We start from the raw sequence: 18,974 nt of genomic DNA on the forward strand, positions 1-18,974 counted from the left end.
GATGTTCCCTTCGGTATACTTGGTCTCCTACTCGACATCGCCAGTCCCTCCGACGTAGATTGTAGTAGTGGCTCTGCTGGGAGAAAGCTCGTGCCAATCTAGATCTGACAAACTCATAAGTTTCGGTGAAACGGTTTAATTTGTTTGCATGCAAAGCAACTTGCGGTTCGGTATCTGATTCGGTGTCTGGTTCGGTGTGTTCCTTTTCATCCCGGTTGGCCATCTCGGTTAGATACTTGGCGTTCGGTGAACGCATCTCCCTGCCAAAATTCAGGAATGCTGGGGTGTATCCGGTCGACTCCTGCCTTGCAGAGTTTATTGCGAATGTCAATTCCTTCAGATGCTCATCCCAGGTACGCTGATCCTTTTCACAGAACTGGGCTATCATTGTTTTGAGGGTACGGTTGACTCTTTCTACGGGGTTACATTGGGGAGAATATACTGGTGCTAAACGGTGTCGGATCCCAAGGTCTCGCAGACTTCCCTTGAACAATCGGCTATCATATTGTGAACCATTATCACTGATCACGGTTTTCGGGCATCCAAACTTCAGGATTACATCCTCATATAAAGCCTGGTACACACCCTTTGCGGTTGCTCTTCTCAGGGGCCTGGCCTCCACCCATTTTGAAAATCGGTCCTGCATCACAACTAAATAACAATTTCCCTTCCTCGAACGAGGAAGCGGTCCCACAATATCGGTGCTAACGGTATCCCAAGGTTCTCTTACCACATACGGATGCATCTTTCCAGGGGGCTTCTGTTGCGGAACTTTGTACCTCTGACACGTACCACATTTACGGACATATCGGGCTATTTCCTTGAACATTCCTGGCCAATAGTAATTTCGGGCTATACGGGTTATGGTTTTCGCTATCCCCAGGTGTCCAGCGGTCGGTCGGTCGTGGTTTTCCTGTAAAATATCTATTCGGTCATCCTTTGGAACGCATAGCTTCCAAGGACTGCCGAATTCAGGCTCGGTAAAATCATCAGCATCCCAAAAATGGCGGTATAATTTTCCGGACACAATACTGTAATCGGGAAACGCTGCGGGGTTCGCTCTTACCTCAGCCAATTTCTTTCGGTACCATTTACAACTTACTGTCTCCTCGGTCAGACATATAGTCTCGGTGGTCGGTAACGGATTTCTGGATAGACTGTCTGCTACACGGTTGAGGGCTCCTTTCCGGTACTTTATCTCGAAGTCGTATTGCTGTAGAAATATGCTCCATCTCGCAATTCTTCCGGTGGGAGACTTGATAGATTGCAGCCATCGCAAGCTCATGTGGTCGGTTATAACGGTAAAACGGTAGCCTTCTAGATACGGACGCAGCTTGTCAATGCTCCAAACTATTGCCAGACATTCCTTTTCTGTAACAGAGTAATTTTTCTCTGGACCTGACAAGGTCCTGCTAGCATAAGCGATTACTTTTTCCTGTCCATCAACGGTCTGTGTCAGGGCAGCTCCCAGTCCTGCATCGGATGCATCGGTTTGAAGGACGAACGGTTTTGAAAAGTCCGGACAGGCCAATACCGGTGAGTGGGTCAATTTCTGTTTCAGGGTCTCAAAAGCGGTCTGTTGGGCGGTCTCCCATTTCCAGGTTTGATTCTTCTTGAGTAATGCGGTCAACGGAGTCACAACTTTGGAGAAGTCTTCGATGAATCTTCGGTACCATGAAGCAACACCAAGGAAACTTCTCAACTCTCGTACGGATTTCGGTGCAGGCATCTCATTTATGGCTGAAATCTTATCAGGATCGGTACAAATGCCGTCCTCGGTTACTACATGTCCCAGATACTTCAATGATTTTCTTACAAACTCACATTTTTCCGGATTTAATTGCAGGTTGGCCTCCCTGAGGCGGTGGAAAACTTTCCTTAAGTTGTCAAGATGTTCGTCCAATGTTTCTCCAAGAACTACTATGTCATCCAAGTACGCAAATGCATCCGGTTCCATCTCAGGGCCAATAACTCGGTCTAAAAGACGTTGAAAGGATGCCGGTGCGGAATGCAGACCAAAAGCCATTACTTTGAACTGGAACAGCCCACGGCCAGGGACGGTAAATGCGGTGATCGGTCGACTCTCGGGGGCTAACGGTACCTGCCAATAACCCTGTTTCAAATCAATAGTGGATATATACTTGGCTTTTCTCAACTTGTCTAAAATTCCTGAAATATAAGGCAACGGATAGGCATCTTTAACGGAGACATTGTTAACCATTCGGAAATCTATACAAAATCGGGGTTTACCATCCTTTTTCTTGACAATTACTATCGGTGAACTCCACGGGGATGAAGACGGTTCTATAATGCCTTCGGCCAGCATTCGGTCGACCTCATTGTTTATTATCTCCTGCATCTTCGGATTTTGGGGACGGTAACGTTGCTTGATCGGTTCGGTGCCTGGTTTGAGTTTAATTCGGTGTTGCATCAGTGGAGTTGTTCCTCGGAGATTTTCGAACGCCTTCAATTCGGTCTGTAGAAACTCCTCCAGCCTGACTTTCTCTTCTCCACTCAGGTTCGACAAAAGCGGTCCTATCGCATGTAGTTGTCCTCGGTTCTCTGGCTCGCTGGGCCGGGCTTGGATGGACCTTCCATTCAGGAAACATTCGGCGGTTTGGAGATTAATGGAAAAGTTGTGTGTCCTCAGTATATCCATTCCCAGTACTACATTGATCGGTAAATCTGAAACTAACAACAATTTAGCTTCCATAATTTCAGACCCAATTCGGACCGGTGCGGTATATATTTCTTTAATCGGTATTGAACTTCCGTTAGCGACGGTGGTGGTAACGTCCCTAACATAATCCGGTTGTATACCCACTACCCTGCAGTAGGCGGCCACTTCACTGCTGATAAAGGACCTGGTGGCTCCGGTGTCCAACAGTGCTGGGAACTCCTTGTCTCCTATAAAAACATTAATTATCGGTCGGTAATCGGTAGGTTTTTCTTTCTCATGGACCGAGGATGGGGTTGCTTGGAACTGACGGATCCCCGGTTTCGGACAGTTCCTTAGTAGTTTAACGGACACTTACAATCCCTAGACATGACACCCCTCTTACCACATCGAGAGCAGAACAGCAGCGGTTTCGAGGTGCACTGTGCTCGGAGATGACCCTTGCCACCACATCTCCAGCACTGGGGTTCGGTTGACGGTCGGTTCGACTTTTTCGGTTCATCCTGTCGCTGGGGTATTGCGGAGCTCTGAGCTACTTTCGGTTTTTCAGACGGTTCGGTGTGGTTCGGAGTGTTCAGGTGCATTCCGATCGGTTTGACGTTCGGTGGGGAATTTCGGAAGGTAAGATGCGGTTCGTTGATGAGACTCTTTTGGATCGGTGGCGAAGCATAGTTAGCGGTTTGCCATTTGACCAATTCAAAAACTTTTCCTTTTCGGAGCAGTTCTTCTATGGTTGAAGTCGGTTGGAAGGCCAGGGCGGTTTGCAGTTCTGGCAGTAAACGTCGTCGGATGATATTCACCTGTTCTTCCTCGGTCGGTCGCTTTACGGTCAGCTTCTGAAACAGATTTTGCATTCGAGTTACATACAACAAGAGTCGCTCATCGGTTCCTTGAGTGCGTTTCTTGATTTCCTCCAAAAGGATGTCCTCGTAGTCGGGAGGAAGAAAGGCCTCTCGGAGTTGTTCCTTGAAATCGGTCCAGTCGGTGAAGGTGCCTCTCCGGGGAATGTACCAGTCTCTTGCATCCCTACGTAACAGCTCGTATTTTGACTCGAATAACTGTTCGTGGCTCACCTTTCTAGCCTCGGCAAGATACTCAGCCTTCTCCAGGAATGAGGTCACACTGGTTGACCCATCGAACGTCAGGTTCCATTTCCACACAGGAACGGTAGGAACGATGGAATGGTCGGTGGTTTTCGGCGGTTTCATCGGCGGGTATTCGGTCGTCAGTTCGGCTTCCTTGGTCGTCGGTCCTTCGCTTCTTACTTCTCTCATCCCAGCGGTATCGGTAGGAGATGAGGCAAATTAAACTCTCCTGGTTGATTCGGCAAACTCCCTCGTTAATCGCCTTGACTCAGGGGATGTTATTAGCGGTCTGTTTTCCTCACTGGTTCGGTCGGTTGGCAGTGCTTGTTCAACGGGATTAAATGGGAGGATGTCGGCGGGCGGTCGGTGGTATGAAGGTTGTTTCTGCAAAAAAGTACGTTCAATTTGTTCGGTTAATAATCTGCAAACTTCTTGTCGGTTTTGCTGCAGCCGGTCGTCTTGAGTGGTCGGTCGGGATATGTCACAATCTTCTCCCAAGTTCAACAAGTCTGCTTCTCCAACGGTGGTTGAGCACGGAATCAGACCTGGACCAAGTCTAGATGCGCAGTCCGGTAATTCCTGGTCAATCAGCGACGGTGTTCCGGCTGACAGGTTCTCTGGAATACCACCTAACCAGTGAGTATTCTCCAGCAATCTCATAGCCATCTTCAGAGAGTGCTCCAGCTCGGTTTTCTTGTGAAGCAGACTGACAGCTTCCGGAGATAAACTTCTCAGTCGGCCTTGAACGTGCAGTAGCCGGCTCCTAATGCGCTGCAACTCATTGTCTCTATTATTAAAATCGAACTCACATATCTCTCCCATCAAGTCGAACAACTTGGCACCACAAACCCCAATTTCCTGTGCCTGGTCAATTTCATCTCTTGGAATGAACGGTATGTCGGAATGGATGGCCCTTCTCAGTTGAGCTCTTTTCTCCTGAACGGTGTGTCCCACGGTGCAGCCTCTTGCCTCTAACTCCCACGTAAGTTCGTCACTTTTCAGTCGGTTGACATCCATTTTTACGGTACCAGAAACTCAGAAGAAAGATTTACAATATGTACTATTCGGATATATGCCAGAAACAAAGAACGGTTACCAATTTGCCAGTGAAGAGTATTTAAAGAAAACGGTACGGTTACGGTAACAGGAACTACTCACAGAACAGCAGAAGTCCCTGCTCGGGCGCCAGATGTGATAGACTTTTCGTACTCTGGCAGCTCCTTACGGTTGCTCGGGCGCCAGTGGGGCAATCAGTCAAACCCCACGTCTCTCACAGAATCCCCAAAGAGTTGGAGAGCCCGGGTAGACTTGAGTATCAGTGGAGAAGGGTATCGATGAAGACTAGGGCGGTAGCGTCTTCTAAGTGTCTGCTTTTCAACGGTCTTTAGGCGTCAGAAAGAGTACTTACCTCTTCTAACTAAACTCTTAGATGAAACTGATTTAATAAATAGACTCTCACTGGCAAAATAATTGGCAACAAAAATAAATGTTCAACTATTTATTTCTATTACAATAAACTATACACAAAAGAGAATAGACAGGTACACTAAAGCGTGGACGTCAACGGCTGTGTCTGGTCGGCGCTGGACGGCTGGCAAAATTTCACTTCAGGAAAATGGACGGTTTCGGAAATATACGGAAGTAAGTCAAGTCTCAACTAAACTAAGTGCAAGTAAACATGCACGGTTTCGGAAAAATATACGGAAGTAAGTCAAGTTTCAATTAAACTGGGTGCAAAGAAACATGCACGGTTTCGTAAAAATATACGGAAGTAAGTCAAGTTTCAATTAAACTAAGTGCAAAGAACGGTTTCGGAAAAATATACGGAAGTAAGTCAAGTTTCAATTAAACTGAGTGCAAAGAAACATGCACGGTTTCGGAAAAATATACGGAAGTAAGTCAAGTTTCAATTAAACTAATTGCAAAGAACGGTTTCGGAAAAATATACGGAAGTAAGTCAAGTTTCAATTAAACTAATTGCAAAGAACGGTTTCGGAAAAATATACGGAAGTAAGTCAAGTTTCAATTAAACTGGGTGCAAAGAAACATGCACGGTTTCGTAAAAATATTTCAACTAAGGCAAGACACAATTGAATGAAAAGTACGAACGGTTTTAAAAATAATCAACGGAATTCAGTCAGGTCGAAATTTGAAAACACCAGTTCACCGGGGTACGCCCTCTATCTCTGTCTCGGTGGTTTGCCTATGATCCGGTGTCCTTCGGTCTCTCTCTCTCTCTCGGTGACCTCAAGCTGGCTGGCTGTCAAACAGCGGCCACAGAGTCCGGCGGTGAGGGTGTTTAACGGTTATGGAATCCCAACTCTATGCTCGGCGAATCTAACCTATAACTATAATTCAAACGGTTGGAAATCGGGATGAAACGGTCAAATATTCAGGAATCGGAAAAATCAGGAGGGCCCAACGTCCTCCTGGGACCCAAATGTCACCCTACGGTAACGGAAAGCTATATACGGCAGGAAATGGTCAATCTACGGTTAATTCGGATTTTCAGCCAAGCAAAAGTCTAGAGAGAATATTATTCCATAAAGGTGCAATGAAGCGGTAATAATTTCAACAATCACTTGCCTTAGATTTTCCTTTGATTCGTAAGTACGGTTTTACTAACTTTGCACACACTCCACTCGTTCACCTCTCAACAACGATTGTCCCTTTTTTTCTCTTCACCTTCCAGGGCCGCGAAGAAATATCCCCTCTCTACTCGGAAAAACTCTCCCCCCTATGGGAAACTCACCAATCCATTGGATAAAGCAAAAATGATACGGTTATTCAATTGGCCCAGAAAAAGACAGAGGCAACGGATGAGAAGGAAAGTAGAAAAAGTTATGAGAACTTTTTCAGAGCAAACAAAAAATGGTAGAACGGAAAGAATTATTAAAATAAATGAATTCTGAAAACATAAGAGATACGGTCTTTCCTACTAACATGGACTGACCGGTGGAAAACTATGAACTAACAATTATCGGTAAGGCTCCTTTCAATCGTAACACACAACTATTGTTATCGGTACACCCCCTATGACAGTATTTCGGTTTTCTTCAAAAATATCTCGGTTATCAGGCATTATTATGCAAGTATCGGTGGAAAAATTTAATTTTTTGTGGCGGAGCAAAATCTGGTTCGTCACACCCCCCTCTGCCGTGTGCAAGAAAAATAAAACGGAGTTTTATTTTTCTTCTAACCCTCCTGGGTTTTCGGTGTAATTTGCGGTAGTAGCCTGTGAACAAACCAAAGTTGCGGGGTTATTAAACTCGGAACTATTTTCTGGTATTGTGACCTAGTTAGCGGTACTTTGATGGTGGAAACGGTTAGCGCATCCACCATTTCGGTTGGTGAAATAAAAGATATTTTTCGGAACGGTATTTATTCAACGGAAATATTCAATTCAACGGTATTAACAACGGTGCTCTTTTTTTTTTTTTTTTTTTGTACGGTAATAACGGTATTAATCTACTTTCACCTTTTTCGGTGGGGTCGGCAACGGTGTGGGCGGCGACGGTTTGGACGGTACCGGTATGTGCGTCGGTTCAGGCGTCGGTGCAGGCGTCGGTACAGGCGTCGGTACAGGCGTCGGTGCAGGCGTCGGTGTGGCGGGCTTCAACCGGAGATCCGGGAGTACGGCCTCTGCCCTGCTTCCTGAGGGTCCGCTCCGGCTTGGGGTTCCTCGCTGGCTGACGGTGGTTAAGGGAGGTCTGCGGTCACGGTTGGTGGTTCGGGCACAGCAATCCCGTGATAGGACACCCACGCAGCCACACCTAGAACAAAATTTCAGCCGCTCCCCTCTGCAGTGTTCTCGTCGGTGGCCTTCGTTGCCACACCGCCAACAGCTTCGGGGGCCCAACCCCAGGTAGACGTGATATCCATCGGTACCCACGGTCCTGGTGGCTGGCGGTTCTGTGCTGGTCCCGGCGTCTCTTTTTCTTTCCGGCGGCACCTCCCAGTCTGCCGACAGGCTGAGCGTCGACCCATTACTTGCTGGAGAAGGCGGTCCGGACGGTGGGGTCGGTTCCCTAAAGGTTAACGGTCGGCCCATCGAGTAACGTTTCATCCTGCGAATGTCATACGTTAATCAAACAGAAAATAACGGTTCATCGGTACCCTGTTAGGTCAATCGGTTTTTTTTTTTTTGTTAGTAACGGTTTTTTACATTTCAGACGGTCCCTCTCCAAGGGAGGACTTCAGATCCTTGATGTGAATGTGTCGGAGAATCTTACCACTGCCATCCTTGATGTCATATACCACAGGAGATACTACCTTTATAACGGTATACGGTCCGGAGTATTTCGGAGCCAACTTGGCTGCAATTCCCTCCACTGCGGAAGACAAGGGATGTTCCCTTCGGTATACTTGGTCTCCTACTCGACATCGCCAGTCCCTCCGACGTAGATTGTAGTAGTGGCTCTGCTGGGAGAAAGCTCGTGCCAATCTAGATCTGACAAACTCATAAGTTTCGGTGAAACGGTTTAATTTGTTTGCATGCAAAGCAACTTGCGGTTCGGTATCTGATTCGGTGTCTGGTTCGGTGTGTTCCTTTTCATCCCGGTTGGCCATCTCGGTTAGATACTTGGCGTTCGGTGAACGCATCTCCCTGCCAAAATTCAGGAATGCTGGGGTGTATCCGGTCGACTCCTGCCTTGCAGAGTTTATTGCGAATGTCAATTCCTTCAGATGCTCATCCCAGGTACGCTGATCCTTTTCACAGAACTGGGCTATCATTGTTTTGAGGGTACGGTTGACTCTTTCTACGGGGTTACATTGGGGAGAATATACTGGTGCTAAACGGTGTCGGATCCCAAGGTCTCGCAGACTTCCCTTGAACAATCGGCTATCATATTGTGAACCATTATCACTGATCACGGTTTTCGGGCATCCAAACTTCAGGATTACATCCTCATATAAAGCCTGGTACACACCCTTTGCGGTTGCTCTTCTCAGGGGCCTGGCCTCCACCCATTTTGAAAATCGGTCCTGCATCACAACTAAATAACAATTTCCCTTCCTCGAACGAGGAAGCGGTCCCACAATATCGGTGCTAACGGTATCCCAAGGTTCTCTTACCACATACGGATGCATCTTTCCAGGGGGCTTCTGTTGCGGAACTTTGTACCTCTGACACGTACCACATTTACGGACATATCGGGCTATTTCCTTGAACATTCCTGGCCAATAGTAATTTCGGGCTATACGGGTTATGGTTTTCGCTATCCCCAGGTGTCCAGCGGTCGGTCGGTCGTGGTTTTCCTGTAAAATATCTATTCGGTCATCCTTTGGAACGCATAGCTTCCAAGGACTGCCGAATTCAGGCTCGGTAAAATCATCAGCATCCCAAAAATGGCGGTATAATTTTCCGGACACAATACTGTAATCGGGAAACGCTGCGGGGTTCGCTCTTACCTCAGCCAATTTCTTTCGGTACCATTTACAACTTACTGTCTCCTCGGTCAGACATATAGTCTCGGTGGTCGGTAACGGATTTCTGGATAGACTGTCTGCTACACGGTTGAGGGCTCCTTTCCGGTACTTTATCTCGAAGTCGTATTGCTGTAGAAATATGCTCCATCTCGCAATTCTTCCGGTGGGAGACTTGATAGATTGCAGCCATCGCAAGCTCATGTGGTCGGTTATAACGGTGAAACGGTAGCCTTCTAGATACGGACGCAGCTTGTCAATGCTCCAAACTATTGCCAGACATTCCTTTTCTGTAACAGAGTAATTTTTCTCTGGACCTGACAAGGTCCTGCTAGCATAAGCGATTACTTTTTCCTGTCCATCAACGGTCTGTGTCAGGGCAGCTCCCAGTCCTGCATCGGATGCATCGGTTTGAAGGACGAACGGTTTTGAAAAGTCCGGACAGGCCAATACCGGTGAGTGGGTCAATTTCTGTTTCAGGGTCTCAAAAGCGGTCTGTTGGGCGGTCTCCCATTTCCAGGTTTGATTCTTCTTGAGTAATGCGGTCAACGGAGTCACAACTTTGGAGAAGTCTTCGATGAATCTTCGGTACCATGAAGCAACACCAAGGAAACTTCTCAACTCTCGTACGGATTTCGGTGCAGGCATCTCATTTATGGCTGAAATCTTATCAGGATCGGTACAAATGCCGTCCTCGGTTACTACATGTCCCAGATACTTCAATGATTTTCTTACAAACTCACATTTTTCCGGATTTAATTGCAGGTTGGCCTCCCTGAGGCGGTGGAAAACTTTCCTTAAGTTGTCAAGATGTTCGTCCAATGTTTCTCCAAGAACTACTATGTCATCCAAGTACGCAAATGCATCCGGTTCCATCTCAGGGCCAATAACTCGGTCTAAAAGACGTTGAAAGGATGCCGGTGCGGAATGCAGACCAAAAGCCATTACTTTGAACTGGAACAGCCCACGGCCAGGGACGGTAAATGCGGTGATCGGTCGACTCTCGGGGGCTAACGGTACCTGCCAATAACCCTGTTTCAAATCAATAGTGGATATATACTTGGCTTTTCTCAACTTGTCTAAAATTCCTGAAATATAAGGCAACGGATAGGCATCTTTAACGGAGACATTGTTAACCATTCGGAAATCTATACAAAATCGGGGTTTACCATCCTTTTTCTTGACAATTACTATCGGTGAACTCCACGGGGATGAAGACGGTTCTATAATGCCTTCGGCCAGCATTCGGTCGACCTCATTGTTTATTATCTCCTGCATCTTCGGATTTTGGGGACGGTAACGTTGCTTGATCGGTTCGGTGCCTGGTTTGAGTTTAATTCGGTGTTGCATCAGTGGAGTTGTTCCTCGGAGATTTTCGAACGCCTTCAATTCGGTCTGTAGAAACTCCTCCAGCCTGACTTTCTCTTCTCCACTCAGGTTCGACAAAAGCGGTCCTATCGCATGTAGTTGTCCTCGGTTCTCTGGCTCGCTGGGCCGGGCTTGGATGGACCTTCCATTCAGGAAACATTCGGCGGTTTGGAGATTAATGGAAAAGTTGTGTGTCCTCAGTATATCCATTCCCAGTACTACATTGATCGGTAAATCTGAAACTAACAACAATTTAGCTTCCATAATTTCAGACCCAATTCGGACCGGTGCGGTATATATTTCTTTAATCGGTATTGAACTTCCGTTAGCGACGGTGGTGGTAACGTCCCTAACATAATCCGGTTGTATACCCACTACCCTGCAGTAGGCGGCCACTTCACTGCTGATAAAGGACCTGGTGGCTCCGGTGTCCAACAGTGCTGGGAACTCCTTGTCTCCTATAAAAACATTAATTATCGGTCGGTAATCGGTAGGTTTTTCTTTCTCATGGACCGAGGATGGGGTTGCTTGGAACTGACGGATCCCCGGTTTCGGACAGTTCCTTAGTAGTTTAACGGACACTTACAATCCCTAGACATGACACCCCTCTTACCACATCGAGAGCAGAACAGCAGCGGTTTCGAGGTGCACTGTGCTCGGAGATGACCCTTGCCACCACATCTCCAGCACTGGGGTTCGGTTGACGGTCGGTTCGACTTTTTCGGTTCATCCTGTCGCTGGGGTATTGCGGAGCTCTGAGCTACTTTCGGTTTTTCAGACGGTTCGGTGTGGTTCGGAGTGTTCAGGTGCATTCCGATCGGTTTGACGTTCGGTGGGGAATTTCGGAAGGTAAGATGCGGTTCGTTGATGAGACTCTTTTGGATCGGTGGCGAAGCATAGTTAGCGGTTTGCCATTTGACCAATTCAAAAACTTTTCCTTTTCGGAGCAGTTCTTCTATGGTTGAAGTCGGTTGGAAGGCCAGGGCGGTTTGCAGTTCTGGCAGTAAACGTCGTCGGATGATATTCACCTGTTCTTCCTCGGTCGGTCGCTTTACGGTCAGCTTCTGAAACAGATTTTGCATTCGAGTTACATACAACAAGAGTCGCTCATCGGTTCCTTGAGTGCGTTTCTTGATTTCCTCCAAAAGGATGTCCTCGTAGTCGGGAGGAAGAAAGGCCTCTCGGAGTTGTTCCTTGAAATCGGTCCAGTCGGTGAAGGTGCCTCTCCGGGGAATGTACCAGTCTCTTGCATCCCTACGTAACAGCTCGTATTTTGACTCGAATAACTGTTCGTGGCTCACCTTTCTAGCCTCGGCAAGATACTCAGCCTTCTCCAGGAATGAGGTCACACTGGTTGACCCATCGAACGTCAGGTTCCATTTCCACACAGGAACGGTAGGAACGATGGAATGGTCGGTGGTTTTCGGCGGTTTCATCGGCGGGTATTCGGTCGTCAGTTCGGCTTCCTTGGTCGTCGGTCCTTCGCTTCTTACTTCTCTCATCCCAGCGGTATCGGTAGGAGATGAGGCAAATTAAACTCTCCTGGTTGATTCGGCAAACTCCCTCGTTAATCGCCTTGACTCAGGGGATGTTATTAGCGGTCTGTTTTCCTCACTGGTTCGGTCGGTTGGCAGTGCTTGTTCAACGGTAAATGGGAGGATGTCGGCGGGCGGTCGGTGGTATGAAGGTTGTTTCTGCAAAAAAGTACGTTCAATTTGTTCGGTTAATAATCTGCAAACTTCTTGTCGGTTTTGCTGCAGCCGGTCGTCTTGAGTGGTCGGTCGGGATATGTCACAATCTTCTCCCAAGTTCAACAAGTCTGCTTCTCCAACGGTGGTTGAGCACGGAATCAGACCTGGACCAAGTCTAGATGCGCAGTCCGGTAATTCCTGGTCAATCAGCGACGGTGTTCCGGCTGACAGGTTCTCTGGAATACCACCTAACCAGTGAGTATTCTCCAGCAATCTCATAGCCATCTTCAGAGAGTGCTCCAGCTCGGTTTTCTTGTGAAGCAGACTGACAGCTTCCGGAGATAAACTTCTCAGTCGGCCTTGAACGTGCAGTAGCCGGCTCCTAATGCGCTGCAACTCATTGTCTCTATTATTAAAATCGAACTCACATATCTCTCCCATCAAGTCGAACAACTTGGCACCACAAACCCCAATTTCCTGTGCCTGGTCAATTTCATCTCTTGGAATGAACGGTATGTCGGAATGGATGGCCCTTCTCAGTTGAGCTCTTTTCTCCTGAACGGTGTGTCCCACGGTGCAGCCTCTTGCCTCTAACTCCCACGTAAGTTCGTCACTTTTCAGTCGGTTGACATCCATTTTTACGGTACCAGAAACTCAGAAGAAAGATTTACAATATGTACTATTCGGATATATGCCAGAAACAAAGAACGGTTACCAATTTGCCAGTGAAGAGTATTTAAAGAAAACGGTACGGTTACGGTAACAGGAACTACTCACAGAACAGCAGAAGTCCCTGCTCGGGCGCCAGATGTGATAGACTTTTCGTACTCTGGCAGCTCCTTACGGTTGCTCGGGCGCCAGTGGGGCAATCAGTCAAACCCCACGTCTCTCACAGAATCCCCAAAGAGTTGGAGAGCCCGGGTAGACTTGAGTATCAGTGGAGAAGGGTATCGATGAAGACTAGGGCGGTAGCGTCTTCTAAGTGTCTGCTTTTCAACGGTCTTTAGGCGTCAGAAAGAGTACTTACCTCTTCTAACTAAACTCTTAGATGAAACTGATTTAATAAATAGACTCTCACTGGCAAAATAATTGGCAACAAAAATAAATGTTCAACTATTTATTTCTATTACAATAAACTATACACAAAAGAGAATAGACAGGTACACTAAAGCGTGGACGTCAACGGCTGTGTCTGGTCGGCGCTGGACGGCTGGCAAAATTTCACTTCAGGAAAATGGACGGTTTCGGAAATATACGGAAGTAAGTCAAGTCTCAACTAAACTAAGTGCAAGTAAACATGCACGGTTTCGGAAAAATATACGGAAGTAAGTCAAGTTTCAATTAAACTGGGTGCAAAGAAACATGCACGGTTTCGTAAAAATATACGGAAGTAAGTCAAGTTTCAATTAAACTAAGTGCAAAGAACGGTTTCGGAAAAATATACGGAAGTAAGTCAAGTTTCAATTAAACTGAGTGCAAAGAAACATGCACGGTTTCGGAAAAATATACGGAAGTAAGTCAAGTTTCAATTAAACTAATTGCAAAGAACGGTTTCGGAAAAATATACGGAAGTAAGTCAAGTTTCAATTAAACTAATTGCAAAGAACGGTTTCGGAAAAATATACGGAAGTAAGTCAAGTTTCAATTAAACTGGGTGCAAAGAAACATGCACGGTTTCGTAAAAATATTTCAACTAAGGCAAGACACAATTGAATGAAAAGTACGAACGGTTTTAAAAATAATCAACGGAATTCAGTCAGGTCGAAATTTGAAAACACCAGTTCACCGGGGTACGCCCTCTATCTCTGTCTCGGTGGTTTGCCTATGATCCGGTGTCCTTCGGTCTCTCTCTCTCCCTCGGTGACCTCAAGCTGGCTGGCTGTCAAACAGCGGCCACAGAGTCCGGCGGTGAGGGTGTTTAACGGTTATGGAATCCCAACTCTATGCTCGGCGAATCTAACCTATAACTATAATTCAAACGGTTGGAAATCGGGATGAAACGGTCAAATATTCAGGAATCGGAAAAATCAGGAGGGCCCAACGTCCTCCTGGGACCCAAATGTCACCCTACGGTAACGGAAAGCTATATACGGCAGGAAATGGTCAATCTACGGTTAATTCGGATTTTCAGCCAAGCAAAAGTCTAGAGAGAATATTATTCCATAAAGGTGCAATGAAGCGGTAATAATTTCAACAATCACTTGCCTTAGATTTTCCTTTGATTCGTAAGTACGGTTTTACTAACTTTGCACACACTCCACTCGTTCACCTCTCAACAACGATTGTCCCTTTTTTTCTCTTCACCTTCCAGGGCCGCGAAGAAATATCCCCTCTCTACTCGGAAAAACTCTCCCCCCTATGGGAAACTCACCAATCCATTGGATAAAGCAAAAATGATACGGTTATTCAATTGGCCCAGAAAAAGACAGAGGCAACGGATGAGAAGGAAAGTAGAAAAAGTTATGAGAACTTTTTCAGAGCAAACAAAAAATGGTGGAACGGAAAGAATTATTAAAATAAATGAATTCTGAAAACATAAGAGATACGGTCTTTCCTACTAACATGGACTGACCGGTGGAAAACTATGAACTAACAATTATCGGTAAGGCTCCTTTCAATCGTAACACACAACTATTGTTATCGGTACACCCCCTATGACAGTATTTCGGTTTTCTTCAAAAATATCTCGGTTATCAGGCATTATTATGCAAGTATCGGTTGAAAAATTTAATTTTTTGTGGCGGAGCAAAATCTGGTTCGTCACAATTCATAACAAGAACATATACAGGTAAATTAATACCCAAAAACAATGTCCACTAATTAACATTGATTTACAGAAGTGCAAATACTTACATAGAAACAAAAAAAAGAACAAAATTTTGATATTCAATTGAACAATTTACATCCTTCATAACTACTTGTGATCTTTCATCAATCACGTCTAATCAATCTTTTACACGAGTAACGTAAAGCCTTAAATTCAATTAGATCGGAAAGATTCTTATAAGGTTTCCATCTTCTGTGAATTTTATTTTTGAACTTGACTAGTTTGATTAACTCGTAAGAGTAATAAGGTGGAAAAGGTTTGTTTTTGGTATAAGAAGATCGATTACATCATAAAGTATATCATAAAAAGTATCCACAACCAAGTTAACATCATCACAATCAAATAAATCAGGCCAAGGAATTCCGGAAAGAGGACGATTAATTAAATCATATTCAGCACGCTTGTAGTTGAGCCTATAAATCGAATCATTATTTTTTAGCGAATCGCAAACATCAATTTCCATAAAAAATTCCAACCTCGGGCACAACCGGTATGTCACATCTATGAACATTACTTATTAGTCCTGCGTTACACAAAATCAAGTCTAATATTCTACCACGATCGAATTGAATTGTAATAATCCCAAATATGAAAATGTGTCAATGAGTTCTTCCTGACTTCTGTTGACATTTGTAGCCTCGCAAATACCACTTATATTATTTTTAAACCAGCTTATGCCCGACAAATTGAAATCACCTAGAATGAGAACATTATGATCCCTCAATCTTAACATAACCTGACATAAATTTTACCTGAAAAGTGATGCAGCATCCGAATCAGATGGTGGAATATAAACACAACAAAGTAAAATTTTCACATTGTTTATAACAATCCTCACCCAAACATCCTCTGCGCCACTTTGAAACTCCTCGACTCGCGAAGGCTTAAGCTCACTTTTAACTGCCACAAAGACACCTCCTCCATCCCTTCGAGTGCTGGAGGCAGTAGCTCTATCTCTACGGAAGATTGAATAGTCTTCAAGGTCAACCACTTCACTGTCAAATATATTTGAGTTCAGCCATGACTCGGAGATGAATAACAAATCATGATCGTTTGAACTAACATTTAATTTGAAATTATTTAACTTCGTTCTAAGTCCGCGAACATTTTGATAATAAACATTCAAAGTTTTCACCATTAATCAGAATCCTTCTACGATGTGTGTAAATAAACAAAAAAAAGAAAAAATCCTGCACACCCCACTCAAAGACGACTCAAGTCCGCCTCTGATAAAACATGGATAATCCTCGAAGCATCGTTCCTCCGAACAAGAACATTTCCGCTCTGTGTCCATACGTATTTGTATCCTTTTTCTCTTGCCAATGTTCGAGCCTGCTTAAAAATTATTTTGTTCGCCAATGTAAGGTGCTCGCCAAGGAACACTTTTTCAGCTACGTTAGCCATGACCAAGCCAGCATGAGTGACTCCCATGGCAAGACGCTTTTTACGGTAGGCAGCAAGGAAATCATCGCGTTTATATTTTGAAGTGAATCTGACAACAATATTTTTATGTTTATCTTTAATTGTTGTCGGAACCCTAGTGACATAATCAACGGAATGAGGGTCGACCTGAACTCCCAATGAGAAGCCAATTTTATACACCACATCCACTGAATTCTCTCCAGATTTATATGAAAAATTTTGCACCTCAATATTATTTTGCCTACTATGACGCTCCATGTTATTAACTCTATCATTGAGAAGGGACACCTCCTTTTTGAGGGCAACGTTTTCTTCCTCCAATCTTGAAACAGCTGCAATCGCTTCGCCAAATCGACAAAGCTTAGCTTCAAAATCCGTAATCTTATCGGAGAAGAAGTTCACCGATCTCTTCAAATCCTTCATCTCCTCCGCGAGTCGACCAACAAGGGAGGAGAAATCGGCCGGAGCCGGCCCAGCACTGTTTAAGGCAACGGGCGCGAAGAGACGGGTCTCGCGAGGAAAATCGGTCCGGGAAAGACTTGGCCGAGACGATCGCGACGGGGACCCAACCGGCACAGATGAGTCACCGCCGGCAACCGGGGAAATTGTAAGACATCATATAAATGAGACCTTTTTAAACATGTCTATAACAGAACTATTCACAATTACATAATACAATTAAAATTTGTCAGAGCATCAATTGGTAGAAATTTAGTTATATTATAGATTATTAAATCTACATAAAGTGGGATTCACAAATTGACATGCTTGTGTACTCTTCTACCGAATAAAAGATCTTGGATAGAAGAAAGTTGAATACATGTTTCCTGAATTTTTTGGCTGGCAGACTCCTCACCCCAACAGGAAGTTTGTTGTATAGAGTGGCCGCGCAGAAGTCAGAAAATCTCTGGGACCTTTTGAGTCTCACAAAGTCCTTACTGATGGCTAGTTTATTTCGGGTGTCATAATTGTGAACCTCGGAGTGCGTTACAAAGTTCTCCAGATGTGCATGAACATATACCAGGCACTCCAGAATGTACAATGATGGAAATGTGAGCAATCGGAGATCTCCGAAGACATGCTTACAGCAGTCGCGATACCCCAGTCCACCCAAAACTCTGACTGCCCGTCTCTGCAGTCCAAATATTGTTCCAGCATGAGCGCAGCCACCCCACACCAGCACTCCGTATCTTAAATGCGTTTCTACCAGGGCGAAGTACGCAGACCTCAACACCGCAGTGGACAAGGAGAATGAAAGGACTCTCAGCGCATATATATTGCTGCTCAGTTTGGTAGCCAGTTGGTCGACATGGTCCGTCCATGTGAGCGACGCGTCAAGGAATACACCCAAAAATCTGACAGAGGTGTTCTTTTCAGATTCGCCATTGAAATTTTTCAAGCTGAAGATTCTCGGTCTTTCGTTCGTTGATGGATAATCCATTGGACTGAAACCATTCGGAGGCCCTCGACAAAGAAGTCGCCGCCATGTCCGCCAAGGATACCGTGTCAGATGATTCAGCCGCTAGGGTGGTATCGTCAACAAACATAATAGACTCAGCATTGGCCAGGAAGTCAGGAAAATCGTTAATGTCAACGATAAAAAGAATTGGTCCCAGTGTCGACCCTTGTGCCACACCCGTCCTCACCGGTCTATTTGAGGAGGAAGCACCATCGGAGATCACCACCTGAGATCTATCGTTCAAGAAAGAATAGATCAGGTTCCATGCCACGTGATTAAAGCCGTATTTTTCCAGTTTGTACACGAGCTTATTGCTAGGGACGCAGTCGAAGGCCTTCGTCACATCAATAAACGATGCCTGGTAGAATTTCTTATCTTCGAAGCAATTTGTAACGCCTTTAATCAGTTGAAGTATCGCGTCCGTAGTGTTTCTGCCTTTTCTAAAACCAAACTGACTATCAGCAAATAGGGCGTTATCTTCGAAAAATGCAATTATCTGATCCGATATAACTCTCTCCAGGATTTTTGAAAATATTGGCACCAGTGAAATTGGACGGTAATTATCGAGATCATTTTTATACCCTTTTTTATGAATTGCAAAATTTTCGGGTTTTATTAATACCAATAATGCAAAATCTTCCTACCGCCTAGACAAGTATAATGAAACCCAAACCGAACTCCAGCACCTATAAAGCTCACGGAATTTCCAAAAAACTAATTAGGTATGAGGGGACCCAGTATCTGAGTTTCAGATATAAGAAAACCGAGAATCATCAAAGTTTTCACATCCTTGTGTATTCATGATTGAGACTTCACAGGAATAGGATAATGAATGAAATAGCCTTTTTCTTGACTACAGCCGATGTTTCGTTGGTATTTTCCAACTTTTTCAAGGCTGTAAAATTTAATTAAAAAAAGTTTTAGTGGAATACAATGGTAGATGTCGAGACAACATGAAAAGGAACATACACTTAACCTACACAAACGTCTACGAATAAAATAATAATAATAATAATAA

At 45.0% G+C, this 18,974-nt stretch overlaps 2 protein-coding genes across 2 annotated transcripts; both read right to left on the reverse strand.

Moving 5' to 3' along the window:
- Nucleotides 1-7,202: 7,202 nt before the first annotated feature.
- Nucleotides 7,203-14,514, reverse strand: LOC123322035 (keratinocyte proline-rich protein-like). Its single transcript, XM_044909859.1, has 2 exons — nt 14,454-14,514; nt 7,203-7,829 (listed from the first exon to the last, which is right to left on the reverse strand). The coding sequence occupies exon 2, from the start codon at nt 7,826-7,828 to the stop codon at nt 7,226-7,228; it is 603 nt and encodes a 200-aa protein (XP_044765794.1). The 5' UTR covers nt 7,829; nt 14,454-14,514; the 3' UTR covers nt 7,203-7,225.
- A 1,764-nt stretch (nt 14,515-16,278) lies between these two features.
- Nucleotides 16,279-16,920, reverse strand: LOC123322304. Its single transcript, XM_044910247.1, has one exon. The coding sequence runs from the start codon at nt 16,918-16,920 to the stop codon at nt 16,279-16,281; it is 642 nt and encodes a 213-aa protein (XP_044766182.1).
- Nucleotides 16,921-18,974: the final 2,054 nt, after the last annotated feature.

The sequence above is a fragment of the Coccinella septempunctata genome, chromosome X (assembly GCF_907165205.1).
Source record: "Coccinella septempunctata chromosome X, icCocSept1.1, whole genome shotgun sequence".
Classification (NCBI taxonomy): Eukaryota; Metazoa; Arthropoda; class Insecta; order Coleoptera; family Coccinellidae; genus Coccinella; species Coccinella septempunctata.

Bases quoted from the DNA above. Each gene is read 5' to 3' on its own strand.
- LOC123322035 (XM_044909859.1), bottom strand. From the start codon at position 7,828: ATGAAACGTTACTCGATGGGCCGACCGTTAACCTTTAGGGAACCGACC.
- LOC123322304 (XM_044910247.1), bottom strand. From the start codon at position 16,920: ATGAAGGATTTGAAGAGATCGGTGAACTTCTTCTCCGATAAGATTACG.